The sequence below is a fragment of the Mustela putorius genome, unplaced genomic scaffold (assembly GCF_011764305.1).
Source record: "Mustela putorius furo isolate JIRA1106 unplaced genomic scaffold, ASM1176430v1.1 tig00000407_pilon_pilon_pilon, whole genome shotgun sequence".
In the NCBI taxonomy this organism is placed as follows: domain Eukaryota; kingdom Metazoa; phylum Chordata; class Mammalia; order Carnivora; family Mustelidae; genus Mustela; species Mustela putorius.
Window position 1 is genome coordinate 14,233,623 of NW_025421373.1, and position 20,178 is coordinate 14,253,800.

Sequence of the window (20,178 nt, forward strand, 5' to 3'; positions counted from 1 at the left end):
TATTTTCAACACATCTTAAGAAGTTGGATAGAGGGGTGCCTGGGTGGCTCAGTGGGTTAAAGCCTCTGCCTTCGGCTCAGGTCATGATCCCAGGGTCCTAGGATCAAGCCCCACATTGGGCTCTCTGCTCAGCAGGGAGCCTGCTTCCTCCTCCTCTCTCTCTGCCTGCCTCTCTGCCTACTTGTGATCTCTGTCAAATAAATAAATAAAATCTTAAAAAAAAAAAAAAGTTGGATAGAGGTGAAACTCGGGTATTAGAACTTAAATCCCATTACTAGTCCTAATACAGCATACAGCAGTTATTGTACTGTAGCTTACAGAATGTGAAAAAGCTGACATTCACGGTTGGGTCTGCTTTCCCACTTTCGCCCTTCCAGAGGGCATACGAAATGGAAAACGACTTTGGCAACTTCATCTAACTGTGGTCATATGACTCACTCTTCTTGGCTGGTCTCTGTTGCTCTGGCTAAATTAAAACACGCATTTCCAGTCTTGTACTCTGTGTGACTCTAATTCTTGTGGGGGGAAAAATCACCCTTACTATGGTCAAGACACTGTACTATTTTTTAATGGCTCAATGGCTGTGTTTTATACATTTTATCTAACATAGGAGTAACTTGAACAAATTACAGAAGAGTTCTTCTGTACACATTTCCCTCCTGGTTCCACAAAGCCATTTCAATTTTAGTCTGTGAAAAAACCGATTTTTTTTTTGAATATCTGAATTTTTCTGAACTAATAAGAATGGTTCCCCCTTGCTTTAAAGGAAAGCTTTTGGCAAATATATTCTGGAAACTTTGTGTAATCTTGCACAGCTTAATTTACACATTCTCAAAAATTGGAAGAATTTAATTGAATTCAAAGCTTTTAAACAAAAGGCCTGATTCCAGAGACACAATAAGGAAAGTTTATTTTGTATGATGTCATTTTATATATGTGTATTTATATATGTATATCTTATGTTGTTTTTATATACATATACACATTCATTTATATATATGTATGTGTATATATGTGTATGTGTGTGTATATATATATTTTCCCTCTCTGTCGAATGAATATAGACAATTTGTCAAAGTTAGATTGTAAATTGTCATTCTCTGCTTGAGAGATTTTTGTTTAAATTATCCTAAGATGCTATTTATTAGCATCATCTCTCATTACTGAAAGATAAGACATCCTGCCCTCACATTTGATGGAATATTTACTCCTCCACACTGATAAACAGGGGCATTTGAAGACTTGTTTTTCAAAGGTTGTTTGACAGGCTTAACTAGTAATGGGAATTTTTACTAAGTCATTTGAGTCAATTAAAAAAAAGAATGTGTGCTTCATTGTATACAATGGTTTGTTAACATAAAAACAAATCCCTTCAGAGAAATAATTTTCCTCTAGTGGATTTGAAAGACAGAAGTTTGAAATTTTACATAAATCTGTAAATGTATTGTTTTATGATGCAAATCATCATCTCCTAATTTACTTCTTTTGTGTGTTTTCATAGATTCTTTGAAGCAGTGCCTTGTATTAACTAATGTGCATTTAATATTCAGTGGATAAAAGTAAGTTAAATTTTACTTTCAATGTAGGGGGAGAAAAGGTAAAATAAGTACATGAGATGTTTGTAGAGGGTTCAACTCCAAGAATGAAAATGAAACTTATGTTAAGGTGCTAAAGAAACTTAAAGGAGCAAAACACACCAAAGCCATTTTGTACGCATTCACATCTGATTGTTACTTCTGCTTAAAACCCCTCAGTGGTTTTCCCCACTGCCTTTAAGATCCAAAATTCAAGGGCACCCAGGTGGCTCAGTTGGCTAAGCCTCTGCCTCCCTGGATTGGACTCTGCTCAGCAGGGAGACAGCTTCTCTCTCTCTCCCTCCCTCCTGTTCCTTCTGCTTGTGTGCTTGCTCTCTCTCTTTCTCTCTCTCTCTGTGAAATAAATAAATAAAATATTTTTTTAAAAAAGATTCAAAGTTCAGGCTTCCTACCCTGGCATAGAAGGGGATCATCTCTTCTGGTTCTCCTTCCCCCTGCATTATTTCCTTTATATATCAAGCTATTCGGCATTTGCCTCTTGACTTCCTCAGGATGAATTCACACAACAAATATTGGTAGCAAAAGGTAAAGCACATGGACTCTTTTAGCCTGCCTGGGTTCAGATATCGGTTCTGCTAAGAATTCTCTAACTCTGGGGATCACCGTGGATAAGAGTTTAAAAAGAGCCACAGAATGCAAGATGTAAGCTCATGTCCAGACCAGCATCTGTTTGCAGTATTCAGGTGCTAGAAGGTTATACCTTGTGAACTTAACTATTTTTCAGATGCTTTCTGATCTGGAAAATATCAGGCAGGATTCAAACCCTGGACTATACAGCATTAAAGATTACTTTTATCTTTATACCTCCCTCTTTTATGAGATGCCTTTGAAGCCAACCCTCAGACCTACGTTTCCCTCATTCCGCCCAAGCGCCCAACTTCAGTTTCAGTTTCTCTTATCTATTTGATTGCAGTCCCTTCCTAGATAAACTTCCTTTCCCTCTCAGAGTTAACCACCTCTTAAATGATCACTTCCAATACAACTCTGGTCTTCTCACACACTCTCCTGAACTTTTCAGGAATCCTCATAGGCTACAAATTAAAGTTCAACATTCATTTGTAGCCATCTCTCTAATCCAGGCTCAGCAAACCATATAACCTTAATGATTTTATAGAAGTACTTCAGAGTTCCACACACATTATATTTTGAAATGAAATCTTAAATTATATTCGAGCTACTCTGTCAATTCTAACAAATCAGTAGCATGTGCACTCAATTGTGAATTATCTCTGATTTCAACATACTAAAGGTTACCAGATTGCAGTTAGGAGGCAGATCTTTTTTTTTTTTTTTTAAAGATTTTATTTATTTGTCAGAGAGCGAGAGGAGCGAGAGTGAGCACAAGCAGACAGAGTGGTAGGCAGAGGCAGAGGGAGAAGCCGGCTCCCGGCTGAGCAAGGAGCCCGATGTGGGACTCAATCCCAGGAGGCTGGGATCATGACCTGAGCCGAAGGCAGCTGCTCAACCAGCTGAGCCACCCAGGCGTCCCTAGGAGGCAGATCTTAACAAAGTTTCTCTGTCCTCTCAATGCCTATGCTAGAACTTAAAAAATAAATAAGTGTTAACAAAGGTAGAGGCTCTGTACTTAGCTTTTTATCATTTTCACTTTTGCATGTTGACTCACATAATTTTATATAGATGTATAATACTTGGATGCTCTGCTCAGACAGGTCTACTGCCTAGCATTATTTCTACAGCATACTAGTTTTTCAACAAGAGCACCTAAAGCACTTCATGATAATGTCATATTATGGATAGGATTAGAAGTTGTCTTCAATTTTGGTCACTTAATATACATTTGTATATGCAAACAAGAAGTAACCAATATGATTAATGATTGACTATTGAAGCAAACACTTTCTGCTACTTTTAAGCTTCTGATCGGCTTTAATTGAAACAGATTTTAAGGATTTTAGGGCAAGCTGTAGTATAAATCAGAATTTTCTTAGTATTGTGCACCCAAAAGAAAAACAAAAACAAGAAAACCATCAGGCATAACTCCATGGTTGTGAAGTTTTTGTTCATCAAAAGAGTTTTGTTATCTTGACTTCATTTATAACAGAAAAAATATTTCACAATTAAAATGAAAAAATCATTTAAATTATAAAGTACCACTTTTATGATATTTTTATTATATATACATATTATTATGTATTATATGTATTATATATACATATTATATATGTATCTTTATTATATATTATAATAATATAATATTTTGTATTTGTTTTATAATATTTGGGTTATAAATACATTTTTACTTTAAATGTTTACTAATTATTTGGTTTATAAGTGCAATTTTATTTAAAAGTAAACTATGGCAGCCCACATTCTGCTCCCCGTACATACCAAGGGCCTTTTGACATGGAGTCTTTGCTCATGCCTTCTTTCCTATTATTAAAATAAAATGCAAAGAGGAGACCCAACTTGAAAATTCCCTAAGCAAACAAAATCATTTAAGCCATGTAAGCAAGACTAAATCCTGTTTAATTAATGTAAGTGAAACTTAGGACATTTCTTATAAATGCCTCTGATAATCATAAAATAAACAAGCCATCTTCCTAAAATGGTATAAGATAGTCACTTAAAATTTTTATTAAGGTATAATTGACATATAACATTATTTTAGTTTCAGTTATACAACATAATGATCTAGTTAACAGCCACCACCACATACAAACAGCATGTATTTTCTTGTAATGAGATCTTAAAAATTACATACAATATAGTATTATTAGTTACAGTCACCATGCTATACCTTACACCCCATGATTTATTTATTTTATAATTGGATGTCTGTAATTTTTGACTCCCTTAACCCATTTTCCCTATTCCCTACCCCTTCTGGCAACCAGCATTCTGTTTTCTATGACTTTGGGGATTTTTGTTTGTTTTTCATTTTTTAGATTCCACATGCAAGTGAGATGGTATTTGTTCTTCTCTGTCTGACTTATTTTACTTAGCATAATGCCCTCAAGTTCCCTTGTGTTGTTGTAAATGGCAACAATTTCTTTTTTATGACTGAATTTTGTATATATCCATATACAGAAGATGTATATATATATATATACATATGTATAAAACAATATATCACATTTTCTTTATCCATTCATCCATTGATGAACACATAGATACAGGTTGCTTCCTTGCCCTGGCTATTATGAATTATGCTGTGTGAACATGGAGATGCTTGTAACTTTTGAGTTAGTGTTTTCTTTTCCTTTGAATACCCAGAAGTAGAATTGTGGGACCATATGATATTTCTATTTTAAATTTCTTGAGAAAACTTCATCCTATTTTCCACGGTGGCTGTATGAATTCATATTCCCACCAGCAATACACAAGGTTTCCCTTTTCTCCACATCCTTGCCAACACTTATTATTTTTTGTTTTTTGATAACAGCTGTTCTGACTGGCATGACTCAATGTCGTTTTGATTTTTGCATTTTCCTGATGGTTAGTGATGTTGAGCACCTTTTCATGTACCCTGTTGACTGGATGATTGATTATTTATTTATTTATTTATTTTTGTGGCCCCATCCACTAGTTGTGCTCTAAGAAAACTACTAATGCCTGCAATAATATATTTCAAAAAAATGCTGCCAAAACATTGTGATACCCTTTAATTTCTGTATTATGTTCCATGTTTATTATTTTAGCTGCTCAGTAGAGCAGAATTCAGGGTCACTTATCCAGGCATAAGGAACCAATCCATTATATTATAGTACATCCTTTTTGAAAGTTTTATTTTGCCACCACTAAAAAGTAAAAATTTCAAGTGTGTGTGGAAATGTTAAGGATAATTGTAAAAAGCAGAATTCAAACTGTATAACGATCACAGCTGTGTGTCATATAGTTTCACATACGGCCAAAAACTGGAAAAGACCACTGAAAAATGAAAAAAAAAACATAATGAGAGCAGGACTTTAGGTATTTTCTGTCATTGTTTAAAATATTATGTAACTTCTAGTTGACTTTTTTTTTTATTATAAACATATTTTTTTATCCCCAGGGGTACAGGTCTGTGAATCGCCAGGTTTACACACTTCACAGCACTCACCAAAGCACATACCCTCCCCAATGTCTATAACCCACCCCCCTTCTCCCAATCCCCTTTCCCCCAGCAACCCTCAGTGTGTTTTAATAGCACATACATATAGGTTTTTTTAAGGTTTTATTTATTTGACAGAGAGAGAGACAGTGAGAGAGAGAATACAGGCAGAGGGAGTGCTTAGAGGGCGATGCAGGCTTCCCGGGGATCAGGGAGCCTGATGTGGGGCTTGATCCCAGGATTCTGGGATCACAATCCAAGCCGAAGGCAGACAATTAAGGACTGAACTACCCAGGCATCCCTATACATAGAGTTTTGATGTGAGTTCAAAATAGCCTTATTTCAGGATCTCAAGGTATGTGTACCACTATATTCATTGCAGCATTATTCACAATAGCCAAGATGTGGAAGCAAGAGAAATATCCATTCATGGATAAATGGATAAAGAAAATGTGATATAGGGGCGCCTGGGTGGCTCAGTGGGTTAAGCCACTGCCTTCGGCTCAGGTCATGGTCTCAGGGTCCTGGGATCGAGCCCCACATCGGGCTCTCTGCTCAGCAGGGAGCCTGCTTCCTCCTCTCTCTCTCTCTATGCCTGCCTCTCTGCCTACTTGTGATCTCTCTCTGTCAAATAAATAAATAAAATCTTTAAAAAAAAAAGAAAATGTGATATATACATACCTTACAAAAGAAGGAGATCCTGCCATATGTAACAGCATGAATGCACCTGGAGGACATTGAAGTAATGCTAATTGAAGTATGCTAATTGAAGTAAGTCAGCCACAGACTAATACTGTAAGATTCCACTTATATGAGGTATCTAAAAACAGTCAAATTCATAAAAGCAGAGGGTAGAATGATGGCTGCCAGGGACTCAGGGAGGGGGGGAATGTGGGAGTTGCTATCCAACATGTGTAGAGTTTCACATATACACAATGAGTAAGTTCTAGAGTTCTGCTGTACAACACTGTGCATGTAGTTAATAATACTGTATTGTGCAGGGGCGCCTGGATGGCTCAGTGGTTAAGCTGCTGCCTTCAGCTCAGGTCATGATCTTGGAGCCCTGGGATCGAGCCCCACATTGGGCTCTCTGCTCAGCAGGGAGCCTGCTTCCTCCTCTCTCTCTGCCTGCCTCTCTGCCTGCTTGTGATCTCTCTCTGTCAAATAAATAAATAAAACCTTTAAAAAAAATTTAAAAAAATACTGTATTGTGCAGTCAAAAATGTGTTAAGAGGATCTATCTCATGTGAAGTGTTCTTTTTCTTTTTTTTAAAGGTACATATGTTTATGTATATAAACATATACATGTTTATATACTTCCTGTGTATAATATTTATATGTATTCATATGTATATACATACAAATATATATTTCCAGTTTGGTTACTAACTTTGCCTTCTCCAGTTCTAACCCGGGAATCCAGAGGAGCATTTCAGGAGACTGAACATTGTGTTTCACATCACACACTAATCGTTCCTGTGGTGACCCACAATGGAATGGCAGTGGTAATCTTCCAACGTGTATTTCTCTATAGATGAATGGGGGTGGCAGCCTTCAAAGAAAAAAATCTACATGTACTTCAGTGATAAAAAGCTATTAAGTTGGGAAATAAATAAATCAACACGATAAACATCTCCCCACTTAAAAATTATTAATGGATACTAGCCAGTTCCCTGTAGGCTTGAGCTGTGACTTGAAACATGGCTACCCTCCAGGCATATCTACACTGGGTTTTCTGCCTATCTCAGAGTAGCCTGCTGTCTCATTTATTGATGTCTAACAAAACACTTCTGCTCAAAAGACAGAATGGACAAATATTACTGATGAGTCCTAGAGCATAACCAGTCTAAAAGTGTAAAAGTGCTATTTTACTAGAATGCAGTTAGGAAAGTACTGGGAGGAATTCACAGATATCTTTATCTAGAGATACTACACAGCGGTCATAAAGAATAAGAGGGATATGGGGTGCCTGGGTGGCTCAGTGGGTTAAGCCGCTGCCTTCGGCTCAGGTCATGATCTCGGGGTCTTGGGATTGAGTCCCGCATCGGGCTCTCTGCTCAGAGGGAGCCTGCTTCCTCCTCTCTCTCTGCCTGCCTCTCTGTCTACTTGTGATTTCTCTCTGTCAAATGGGTAAATAAAATCTTTAAAAAAAAAAAAAAGAAGAAGAGGGATCTACATGTACTTACAGAAAAAATTCACCAGGTTATATTTTGAAGAAATCAAGTTGCAGAATAATGTGTATTATGTGATTTCATTTATGTAAAGAGGAATAAACCAAAATTATATATTTGTGATATTCATATGGAAATTCATAGAAAGATATCTGAAAAAAACAGTGGTTATTCTAGAAGGTTAGAGAGAGTAGGAGTCCAAAGTGAAGACAAATTTATAATTTTCCATCTATATGCATTGCCTTGTTTTAATTTTTACTGTAGGTGATTGTATACTATTTGTGTAATTTTTTAAATTAATCATTATCCAATAAAATTTCTTAAGCTCTTAATTATCCAGACTTTGAAATATTAAAAAGAATGACACATTTCAGTATCTCCAAGACATTGAAAAGTCAAAAAATCAGATTAAAGCTCTATGACAGTAAGAATCTACAAAAAAAAGAAAAATTGCTTTTGTTTATTCATGAATGCCCAGGAGAGTATTTATAGAAATTTCAATAGGAGTTACTTTTATTTCAGGTGATTTGACTTTATACTTTATGCTGTTATAATTAATACTCTTATCTCATTGTGGATAAAAAGTTATATAACCTCCAACTTCTTTTTGAAATATCTATAAATATCTGTTCCTGAAGAGGTGATAAAAACAATATTAAAATTTGAAGTTATCAGACATTTGTTTTAGAGCAGGTTCTCTTCTATACAGCAGCAGCATAAGAAGAAATGAGATATATTCCCTTTCATGGGACAAGAAGTCTAGTTCTGTTTTGTTTTATTTATTTATTTGATAGAGTGAGTGAGAAAGAGAGAGAAGGAGCAGGGGTAAGGGTAGAGGGAGAAGAAGAAGCAGACCCCCCACTGAGCAGGGAGCCTGACATGGGGCTCTATCCCAGGACCCCAGGATCATGACCAGATCCAAAGGCAGACGCTTAACTGACTGAGCTGCCCAGGAACCCCTAGACGTCTAGTTTTTCTAAGAAATATTTCTTTGGCATTGCTTAGAAAAGAGCTAGAATCTAATGATTTGGAAACAAGAGAGTCATGTTCTTGTCATAATGAAATGAATAAATTAAAAGTAATATCTTGTGTTTTAGAATAATCTGTGGCCCTCTTTTCTGACAATAATTGGATAGGTATGCAATAATAATTGAATTGTCTATTGAAAGTCAATCCTAGTAATAATAAAACTGGACTCTCTGCATGTAAGAGAAGGCTTATTTTTACATCTTTTTAGTTGAAGGGTGGGGCAGGAAGAGAAACAGAAGTATTCCCCATAGCCAGATCTTTTGTAAGGGTACCATTCAAATCATGATAAAAGGAAAATATTAAAATTATAAATATATATGTCACTAACATCAGAGTGCCAAATAAATAAACAAAGAGAGAAACAGACCATTGAATAGTAATAGAGACTCCAATATTCAAATTTAAATAATGGATAGTATAACTAGGTAAAAATATCAAAAGACTTATCAACTGATTTTCAACAAAGGTGCCAGGACTAGTCAATGGGCAAGAAATAGTCTTTCCAAGAACTGGATATCCACAAGCAGAATTAAGTTGGACCCTTTATTCATACCAGAAGCAAAAATTAATGCAAAATGGATCAAAGACCTAAATGTAAAATGAGCTAAACTATAAAATCCCCAGAAGACACAGATGAATTTCATGACCTCAGATTTGGTGATGGGTTCTTAGAAAAGTAAGAAAAACAAAAAAACATGAGCAGCAAAAGAAAAAGGACACCATTAAGAAAGTGAAAAATCACCTATGGACTAGGAAAATATAGGAGAAAATCATACATCTCACAAACGATTTCTATTTGGAATATATAAAGAGCTCTTACAAGTCAATAATAAAAAATTTAATGGCCCATTTAAAAATGTACAAAGGCTCTGGATAGACATTTCTTCAAAGATACACAAATGGCCAATAAGCACATGAAAAGATACTCAACACAATTATTCCTTAGGGAAATCCACATCAAAAGCACGATACCAGTTACACCAGTAACATCCCAGTAGGATGACTAAAATCAAAAAGTGAAGTAATAGGAAATGTTGGTGAGAATGTTAGGAAAATAGAACCCTAACATAGTGGTGGGAAAGTAAAATGGAAAACAGTCTGGCAGTCTGTCAAACAAACATAGAGTTACCATATGACACAGCAGTTCATTTCTTACCCTAAAAAAGTGAAAACATAGGGCCACACAAAACTTATACAGAAATGTTTATAGCAATATTAACTGCCAGAGGTGAAAACAACCCAAGGTCCAATCAACTGATGAATAAATAAAATGTGGTATATCCAAACAGCAGAATCTTATTTGGTAAGAAAAAGGAAGGAAGTACTAATGCATGCTACAAAAATGGATGAATCTTGAAGACGTTGTATAAGCAAAAGCAGCTAGTCATAAAAGACCATATGTGATTCAATTTTTATGAAATACAGCACAAGTATAGGTCACATCCATTATCACAGAATGTTCTATTGGACAGCAGCATTCTGCTGGCTGTCCTTTAGACATGAATAATTTCTAACAAGTCTTTTAAGAGCTGGGAGCAAACAATTAGATGTTGGATTCTTATAAGAATCGGGAATGTAAGCAGATTTGATGTCAGAAAGGAGAAGGTGATAGGATAAAAGCACAAAAAGTTTTTTTTTTTTCCACAAAAAGATTTGAATCTGCCACATGGCTAGCTCTGAAGACAGATGAAAGGGCTACGAGTTAGGGAACGTAAAAAATGCAGCTCTAGGAGCTGGAGAAAAACAGGAAACATTCTTCCCTGGAACTGCGAGAGGCAGTGTGCCCTGTTGGCACATGTTGAAACCGATTTTGGAATTCTGACCTCCAGAGCCATAAGGAAATAAATGTGTGTTGTTTTAAGCCACTGATTTTGTGGCAATCTGTGACAAATATAAACCCAGTGGAGGCCTTAGCCAAGTTTCTTTGCCTTTTCTAGGTTCTGGATTTTTTCTAGGCTACTCACATTCCTTGGTTCATCACCCCCTTTCTCCATCTCCAAAGTTGGCAAAGGTGAGTCCAGTTCTCCTCTGGCATCACTCTAACGTCTGCCTCCCTCTTCCACTTTTCACCCTTGTGATTATAATGGGTTCACCCAGATAATCCAGGGTAGCATCCCTATTTTAAGATCAGCTGATTAGCAGTCTCAATTCCATCTGCAACCTTACTCTTCCTTTGCCATGTAAGGTAACTTTCACAGATTCTAGAAATTAGGATGTGGATGTGTTTGTGGGACTATTGCTGTATCTATATCTACCACAATGGGTCAATTATCCTTTTAATAAAATCGAATATATTGGGGGCGCCTGGGTGGCTCAGTGGGTTAAAGCCTCTGCCTTCCACTCAGGGTCCTGGGTCCCAGGGTCCTGCTTCCCCCACCCTCTTCTCTGCCTGCTTCTCTGCCTACTTGTTATCTCTCTCTCTGCCAAGTAGATAAATAAAATCTTTAAAAAAATAAAATAAAATCGAATATATTAATCAAGACTTTGGGTGGATAGTTGCTTACCTCTCCTTGGAAAGGAAAGGAGGTAAAATATTCAGAACTTTGTGTCTCTTTGGGTGGAACTGGAATGGGGCTGAGTGAATAGGATTCAAGAATGATTCCAAGATAGGAGCTGGGGTATCACAGATGGGGTAGGAAATGATAATCCCTGGATTGGACATTTTAAATTTGAAATACCTATGGCATTTACAGCTGAAATGCCCAGTAAGTGATTTCATATAACAGTATATGGAAGTATGAAGCTCAATGAAGAGGTTTAGGTTGGAGATAGGATAGATTTGGGTGTCATTGTATACATTGTATACATGATGGCCAAATCATGAGAGTGAGAAATGTTAAACAGAGCAGAAACGATGTGAGAAGTAAGAAGAGGAGATGGTGTTCGAACCCAGGTCTCTCATAGTCTGAGGGCACAGTTGGTAACTAGTGTGATATAAAGCATCCCCAAAGGGCCAGTGGTTTTGGAAAGTGGAGAGATGGGCAAGAAGGTGAGAGTGGTGGAATGATCAGAGATCTAGGAACCAAGAGAAAGGAGGTTCTAATTTCTACTCTGCCACTCGCTACTTGTGGGAAATTAAACAAGTCATGTAACTTTTTCTGAGTTTCAGGTTTTTACCTATGAAGTATGGAAAATATATCTACCTGCTTCACTGAGTTGTTGAGACTTAGAGATAAGGTGCAAGAATTTTCTGGGAATTTAAAAGTGCTATACAAATATAATTTATTTGAAGAGTAAAATAATTCCTTTTGTTCTTTTTTTTAAAGATTTTTATTTATTCTTTTGATAGCAAGAGAGATAAAGGACAAGCTGGGAGGGGGGCAGAGGTCGAGAGAGAAGGAGGCCTTCTCAGGGCAGGGAGACTAGTGTGGGCTTTATCCAAGGACCGTGAGATCCTGACCTGAGCCATAAGCAGACACTTAACTGATTGAGCCACCCAGGCACCCCAAGTAATTCTTTTCTGATACCACTACCACTCTGATTTACTATGTGAGCTCTAAGTCATGCTGTATGGACCAAAATGTGTTTTTGCCTCAAAATCTGAATTAGAAAAAAATCACATATGTTATATTAACACCTACACACACAAGATATATTATGCAGGATATATGTACTGGTATGGTGGAGGGGGTTTGGTAGGACTGAAAAAAAACAATAGAAAACTATCTGCACAATACCACTGGTGTTAAACCATAAATTGTGCTCAGATTAACTGAGCAAGGGTGTATTGGCCTTTTAGATAATTTTCTGTTAGGGACTTGAAGAATCTGAAGTTTTTAATCTTCTGTATCCATTTAGGAAAACTGGTTATAACTCACTGGGAATAGGAATAAAGGATTGATTAAGACCATGAAGGCCAGGTGGGACAGGAATGAGGAAGGAAAAGCCAGACAGAAGAGGCTGCTTAAAACCATGTTAGAGCATCACCTAGACCTCCTGTGTATCTGTCGTTATGGGAGAGCAAGATTTTCTTTCTGGCAGTGATCTCAATCTCTCTGCTTTTCAGACATCGTAGGCATGGCAAAGGGATCAGGGATCATACAATAGTGAACATTTGTGATTTTGCTGCTCAGTAGCCTCTGATCCACCCTTTTCTGTGTACCAACAGTTTTTAAAATAAAACTTCCTTTTTTTGCTTTCAGGTCTAACAGTTTGGCAGGGAGGGGTGAACCCACCTGCTCCAAGGGACAGTGATCCCCTGGGGACAGTAATGGCCTTAGGGATGAGCAGCTGATCACATTCAGGCATGTGAGGACCAGGCTCTTAGATTTTGTTCTGGTTGTTAGATTAAGGCTCTTCTTTTTTTTTTTTTTTTTTAAGATTTTATTTATCCATTTGATAGAGAGAGATCACAAGCAGGCAGAGAGGCAGGCAGAGAGAGAGGAGGAAGCAGGCTCCCTGCTGAGCAGAGAGCCTGATGCCGGCCTCGATCCCAGGACTCTGAGATCATGACCTGAGCAGAAGGCAGCAGCCCAACCCACTGAGCCACCCAGGCGCCCAAGGCTCTTCTTTTTGACTGGCTTATAATTTGAAGAATGGGAGCCCAATGCTGCTGGCAGCCTTTTGCCACCATTGGTACCACCTTGAAAATGGCGCCAACAGAGAACCAAAGGCAATAGGTAGTTCAAGAGAGACCTGGTTCTAATGCCTTTATTTGGGCCTCTGTTTTTCAGTTACATCATTCAGCAAATTTTTTTTTCTGTTTTTAGCTTATGCCATTTTATGTCTAATTTCTTATCAGTTACAACAAAAAAGCTCCCAGTTGATTGTGGCTGTGTTGGAAAATATCCATTCTCGTCTCTTTCCAGAGTAATGGAACTATGGTGACCAACTGTCTAACATTGAAAATCCTGTGTCTCGTGGAAGCCCTAAATTCCAGACAAACTAGGATCACTGGTCACACTAGAAGGCTCATGGGTTGCTGGGAATAAAGCCTATATTTTTCTAGCTTATTATATCCTGGTATGGCCTAGCTAGTTGGATATAAGTGGAAATGGTCAATGCAGCTTCCAGGAAATGCCCTTAGGAGGAGGGAACATGATCTGCCTTTCTTCCTTTCTACTGGCTGGAATATGAATATAAAACCTAGACTTCCACAGACCACCTTAGATCAAGAGCTGATTTCCTTCCTTAGGAAGGAAACACTTGTGGCAGAACAGCAAGATGGAAGAAATCTAGCACCCTGACACCATGGAGTGCTTATACAACTCTGGACTGAAAACTTACAGATTTCTGGACTCTGAGAGAGCAATGAGCATCTGTCTTAAGCCTCTGTGGTTTTGTCTATAACTTAGAACTAATTCTAATTCACTGATAGAATGTCGAATTGAAAAAAGCCCTTTCTGGTGTGCCTGGGTGGCTCAGTCAGTTAAGCATCTGCCTTCAGCTCGGGTCATCATCTCAGGTTCCTGGGATGGAGCCCCACATTGGGCTCTCCATGAGTGGTGAGTCTGTTTCTCCCTCTCCCTCTGTGAGCTTTCAGTCACAAATCACAAAGTTGCGCACTGCCGTTCTCTTCCTCTAATGGTAGTTTTCTTAGATATGAGGCCTTTAATGGCTGCAGCCTTTTCACAATCAGGCTGTGGGTAAAGCCAACATACAAAAAATGCAGAGCCAAAAGACTTGCAGAGAAATGGAGCTAGGGCTGCTGATTTAAGTCAGCATTGAAGCCTGTCCTATGTCTGGGATTCATTTTCCAATTCATTTATTTCCTCATTGTTTAGCTTGTAGTTGATTTTTCTGAGAACTGCAGTCAAAATTATTCTTCCTAATAGCGCCTGGGTGGCTCAGTGGGTTAAACATTCCACTTGTGATTCCAGCTCAGGTCATGACCTCATGGTTGTGAGAATGACCTCCACATCTGGCTCTTTGGTGAGTGTGGAGCCTACTTAAGATGCTCTCTATCTCTCCCCCTCTGCCCCTCCCCTTCTACAGTGTCCCTCTCTCTTTCTCTCTGCCCCAAAAAGATAAAGTCCACAATATTTAACATGGCATCAGAAGCCTTGCCTGATATGCCCCTACTAACATATACCCATTCTGTATTTTTATTTTGTGGGCAACAGAAACTGACTCTAATTAGTTTCAGGATAAAGATATGGGAAATTATCAAGAAAAAGTTATCAAGAAAAAGTTGAGATATGGGAAATTATCAAGAAATGATCAAGAAAAAATTATCAAGAAAAAGTTGAGTAACCAAGATTTAGGGAGCCAAAGAAACCCAAGTCCTCCCCTAGGAACCTCTGTAGCAGCAGATGGGTTTCTCCCTGGAGCACTGACATTAGTATGATTAGTCCTATCTCTGTGCTTCTCTCTTCAGTGTTTCAAATTACCTGTAGAAAGAATCTGATTGACTTGGTTTCTGTCCTATTTTTACCTCTGGATCTATTATCTACCATTCGATCTATCTCCACAAAGGCCATTCTGTCTTGTTTATTACCATACACCTGTGCCTGGTATTGAGTAGGTGCTCATTAAACATTGAATTAATGAGCAACTAGGGATGCCTGGGTGGCTCAGTTGGTTGAATTAATGAGCAACTAATTGAATAAATGAATTGGCCATGGCCAGAAGACGGGGTCAATTAATATAGATATTGCCAACAGAAGCTCACTCCAGGGTTTGAAGTTTATTTCCATGGTTATGAGTGGGGCATCCACCTTAAGAGATAGCCTTAAAGCTCACCTTGTTCCACTTTCCCCCTCACACTAGGACCATTTGGCTTCCTTCCATTCCTCCAAACTGCCAAGCAATTTCCAAACTTAGAGTCATTGCATATGCTGTTACTGTTCTGGTTATAGATTTATTGACTATGAGCTCTAAATTTATCCTGTTTTGCCTCTTCTATGAGTAAAATCAATGAATGGGCCCTTTAAGTATTTTTTGGTAAGCTGATATGATGTTAAACATTGTCAGTAGAGGGAACTAGAGAGACACTGCAAGAGACAAAAAGTCTTCCTGGTCCAAAATTTGATTAAACTTAATTAATTTCCTTTTAGCTAATTGGATTTTATCCAATTATATATTAGCAATGAGGATAATGGTACAAATAGATCAATTATTTATTTTAGAAGATAATTTGGTAGATTCATAATGAGTTAATTTCTTTGAGAAGTTTCTAAAATCTAGCATATTTTTACAGGTTTTTTTTAAAAAAATAAATATAACTTATAAAGTTGGAGAAAATTACTCATATTTTCTTTTTTAGGACAGGGTTTCTTTGGCTTCAAGTATTTTCTTCAGTGCCTTTCGTGGTGGGGCTGGCTGTTACCTGTCTATATCTATGGTGAGACACTCTTCTTCAGATGCTTACTTTGGTATGGTCTTGCACAAATCACAATATTGTGTACTGTAGGGTTTGGAGAAGTTTACAGTCAAATTCTGCCCAATTTCTTCATCTGGAAATGAAGGGCTGTACTATATGCTCTCACATCCCTTTCAGCTCTCTGAAAACAAGCACATACTTGATTTATTGGTTGAGCAATAATTCCCAGTGCCAAGTATGCTTTCTACTAAAAGTCCATGGTTGTTGAATGAATTATTGGAATCGTAAATTTATTTAAAATGAACACCGAGGTGCCAAATGCTTATTAGAGTTTTGATTCTTTAGCCATACTGATCATAAAATGCAAACTTCCTGGCCTTTACATGCATGACAAGAGAGTAATTTACTGACAAGATAACATAGAATCTTAAACTAATAAACATCTGAATACTTACGATTCCTCTCCATCCACTATGTTTAGAGTGAACTGGAGAAAGAAACTGTTATAAAGATCAACTAAGAAGCCACTGTGATTAATCATTTATAAATCACAACACTATCACATTCCCTATTTTTAGTATTGCCTATTAAAGAAAAACTATCTTTCATAAAAAGTAAGATAGAATAGAAATTTTTCAAGATGTACTTTGTCCAAATAAAAAACTAAACACGAGTTAAGGTTTGGAAAGAGACAAGAATATAGAGAATGAAAAGTAGACATTAGACTCGTAGACTAAGTGCTTTAAAATTCATTCTTGAGAGGATGAACTTCACACATAATGAGCACATTGAGGGTTGAGGTGTGTGGCAATGGAACTTTTTGTAAATGCAAAATTTTGGTGCTACTGGACGCGAGACGGTTAAAGTACATTAATACAAGCCAGCCAACGCAGTTCAGAAATACAACAAACCCAGGTGCTAAAATTAAAGATTTGGAAAAGCGACACTCAACAAGCAGACTAGGAACGCCCACTAGTATTTGGAGCGCCCCACCCAGACACACAATAACCCCTTGAAGACTTTTATGTGCCGCAAAGGGGCTGTCAGGCTTTCCATTTCTGACCAGGAAGTTATAATCATTTTATTTTAGGCAACGCCTTCACTACAAGGCCAAATGAGGACACCCAACTTCCAAAGCTTCCCGTCTGCCCTACAGACTACAGCTGCCTGGGGCCAGAGACCCAACGGCGAGATCCGCCAGCCAACCACCTCCAGCCAGTCGCATCCACCCTCTCCTCCCAGCGCCCGCAGAGAAAGCTGGCTTCCCATTGGGCCAACGTGAGGGCGTGGACAGCTCCCCGATTGGTTTGGAGGAGGGGGCGGGAGAGAGGCGTACTCTGACGTCATGCTCGCCGCTAAAGTATACCTCTTGCTCCGGGTTATGGGAGGGAGGGGAAGTCAGAAAGGGAGAAAATAAACGGTAGTTTATTTACCCGCCAGTGTAAGCCCTCTTACGGAGCGTGGGTTCCGTCCCAGCAACCAGGCGAGCTCCGCCCTCACGCCCCGCCTGCGCCGGGAAATCAGGTGACCGCGGGCTGGCGCAGTCACGTGGCTGGGGCGCGCCCGCCCGTTGTGGCCATGGCGGCCGCTGGTTCCAGTGTGGTGAGGCGAGTGGAAGAGCTCGGGGACCTGGCTCAGGCCCACATACAGCAGCTCAGCGAAGCCGCCGGCGAAGATGGTGAGGGAGCCGGGGAGAGGGGGGCGGGCGGGCCGGCCGGCCATAGTTTAAAGCTGGCACTCTATGGCGGTAGAGACTGGAGGCTTCGGCCTGTGGTCAGTATAGTTCCCAGACCAGAGCTCCCCAGGGTGCTGGGCTTCTGAGCCTCGCTGCAGGGTCGGTTGTCCCCCTCCAGGAACTCACGTTCCCTTATGCTAGGGCATTTGCGTCGAAACTGCATCTTTTCATAACCCATGACAACCGCTTACATCTCAAATCTGTGCTGCTTGTCTTTATCTTGCTAGCGACTGGGAAAAGGTTAAGATCTGGATAAAAGTATAGAAGTTTAAATGAGTGTTTGAAGGTGTCTAGTAGTACACAAATCAGCAGTGGTTGTTTTGGATGCAGTGAAGATAGCTAGACGCGCCTACCAGTTCCACTTTTTCATTGCTACGTTACACATTTCTTCTGATTTGGATTCTGAATCCAACTGTAAATGGTATTCTACGGAAGAGCTTTACATTGGTAATAGTTTAGATGATTCTTTCATATACATCATCTCAATTCTCATAAGGGCTCTGTTAGCATTAGAACACTTGTTTGGAAGTGTCTAAATGGTTTTCTTCGGACAGACTGGCTTAGAGAATTACCTGGACTGTTATTTATTATTATTATTATTTATTTATTTATTTATTTATAAATTTATTTTTTTCGACTTTTAGTTTTCTTAAGTCCAATTCTCTTTTATTACATTTCAGCTTCCTATAGGTTCTATATTATTTTCTTTTTGAGTTTTGAGCCATTATGCAGGTAGGTTTTTAAATTTTTGTGGACTCATTGTCATTGGACTCACAGGAAAATAGTAGTGAAACATTTTGCCAGATGGTTGATTGTTGGTGAATTTATTGAGGAGGGCCCACGATGAAATGGCTCAAGTTCCAGTGAAGATTATTTGCTGGATTATCTTTTCTCAGGAGTATGTTCTTAAAAACCCGACAGATCACCCTGAAGCTGATTTCTTTTTTGGTACCTGGTAAGGGTATCCCAGGGTTCATCTGAATAGTTTTGGACTGTAGTGGCTATTACCGGAAAGTGTATCCAGATTACCTCTAAATAAACTATACAGTGATCTCCACCTCACCCCCGCTAAAGAGATCGAAGAGTGTTTTTATTCATTTATCACTGAACCCGAAAGCCGTTTTCATTTTCCCGTGGAAGAGTTCTTTAATCCAGACTAGAATGAGCAGTGGAAGTAAAAGTAAAGTGCTTTATATTTTTGTAAAGTTTTTAAAATTTTTTTTATTTTTTTAAGATTTTATTTATTTATTTGACAGAAATCACAAGTAGACGGAGAAGCAGGCAGAGAGAGAGAGAGAGAGAGGGAAGCAGGCTCCCTGCTGAGCAGAGAGCCCGACACAGGACTCGATCCCAGAACCCTGAGATCATGACCCGAGCCGAAGGCAGCGGCTTAACCCACTGAACCACCCAGGCGCCCAGAGATTTTATTTTTAAAGATTTTATTTTATTTTATTTTTAAGATTTTATTTATTTGGCAGAGATCACAAGTAGGCAGAGAGGCAGGCAGGAAGAGAGGGAAGCAGGCTCCCTGCTAAGGAGAGAGCCTCATGTGGGGCTCGATCTCAGGACCCTAGAATCATGACCTGAGCTGAAGGCAGAGGCTTTAACCCACTGAGCCAACCAGGCACCAAATGATTTTATTTTTAAGTAATCTCTACATACAACATGGGGCTCGAACCTATAACCATAGGATCAAGAGTTGCATGCTCTACCGACTAAGCCAGTCAGGTGCTCCTTGTTGGGACACTTTAAAGTTGTGAAAATTTACTAAAATTAAAATGATAGTGATCCATGTTATGAGCCATTAATCAGTATTAATAGCAAGATTTTTTATTTTATGAAGTTTAAAACGTGGTTTCATGTTTGAACTGAAGTTGGCATTCTTTTTTTTTAAGATTTTATTTATTCAAGAGAGAGAAATCAAGAGACAAAGCAGGAACAGAGGGGGAGAGGCAGAGGAAGAAAGAGAAGCAGACTCCCCACTGAGCAGGGAACCCAGTGGGCTTGACCCCAGAACCCTGGGATCATGACCTGCATGGAAGGCAGATGCTTAAGGGACTGAGCCACTCAGCTGCCCCTGAACTTGACATTCTTTTCCACACAACAAAAATAATATTCACTCAAAATGTGCCCTTTAATGTAACAACTATGTATTTTTATTAAGTTATAGGGATTGATAGTTCCTGTTTTCTACCTCAGATCAGATTAGCTGGACTGTGGCTACATATTCCATCTAAGAATGCTCTTTTTATTACTGAGTCAATTTTTGTTTTTTATTTCTCATTGTACAAACATGCTGTGTTTACTATATGGAGGTATGCCATGAGGTGGACTTT

The 20,178-nt window shown here is 38.6% G+C and overlaps 1 protein-coding gene across 3 annotated transcripts in view; it reads left to right on the forward strand.

Annotated features, from left to right (window-relative positions):
* RIMOC1 (RAB7A interacting MON1-CCZ1 complex subunit 1) overlaps positions 1-20,178 on the forward strand; it is a 42,042-nt gene that overhangs the window by 1,960 nt on the left and 19,904 nt on the right. For 2 of the 3 annotated variants that reach the window (XM_045079513.1, XM_045079514.1), the window contains exons 3-8: positions 1,502-1,559; positions 7,051-7,151; positions 10,784-10,857; positions 16,051-16,128; positions 17,198-17,385; positions 17,548-17,785. In XM_045079513.1, coding sequence (XP_044935448.1) covers positions 7,138-7,151; positions 10,784-10,857; positions 16,051-16,128; positions 17,198-17,385; positions 17,548-17,785 — 592 coding nt within the window. In that variant the 5' untranslated portion in view covers positions 1,502-1,559; positions 7,051-7,137. The remainder of the gene's footprint in view (positions 1-1,501; positions 1,560-7,050; positions 7,152-10,783; positions 10,858-16,050; positions 16,129-17,197; positions 17,386-17,547; positions 17,786-20,178) is intronic. The other variant, XM_045079515.1, reaches the window with a different exon arrangement.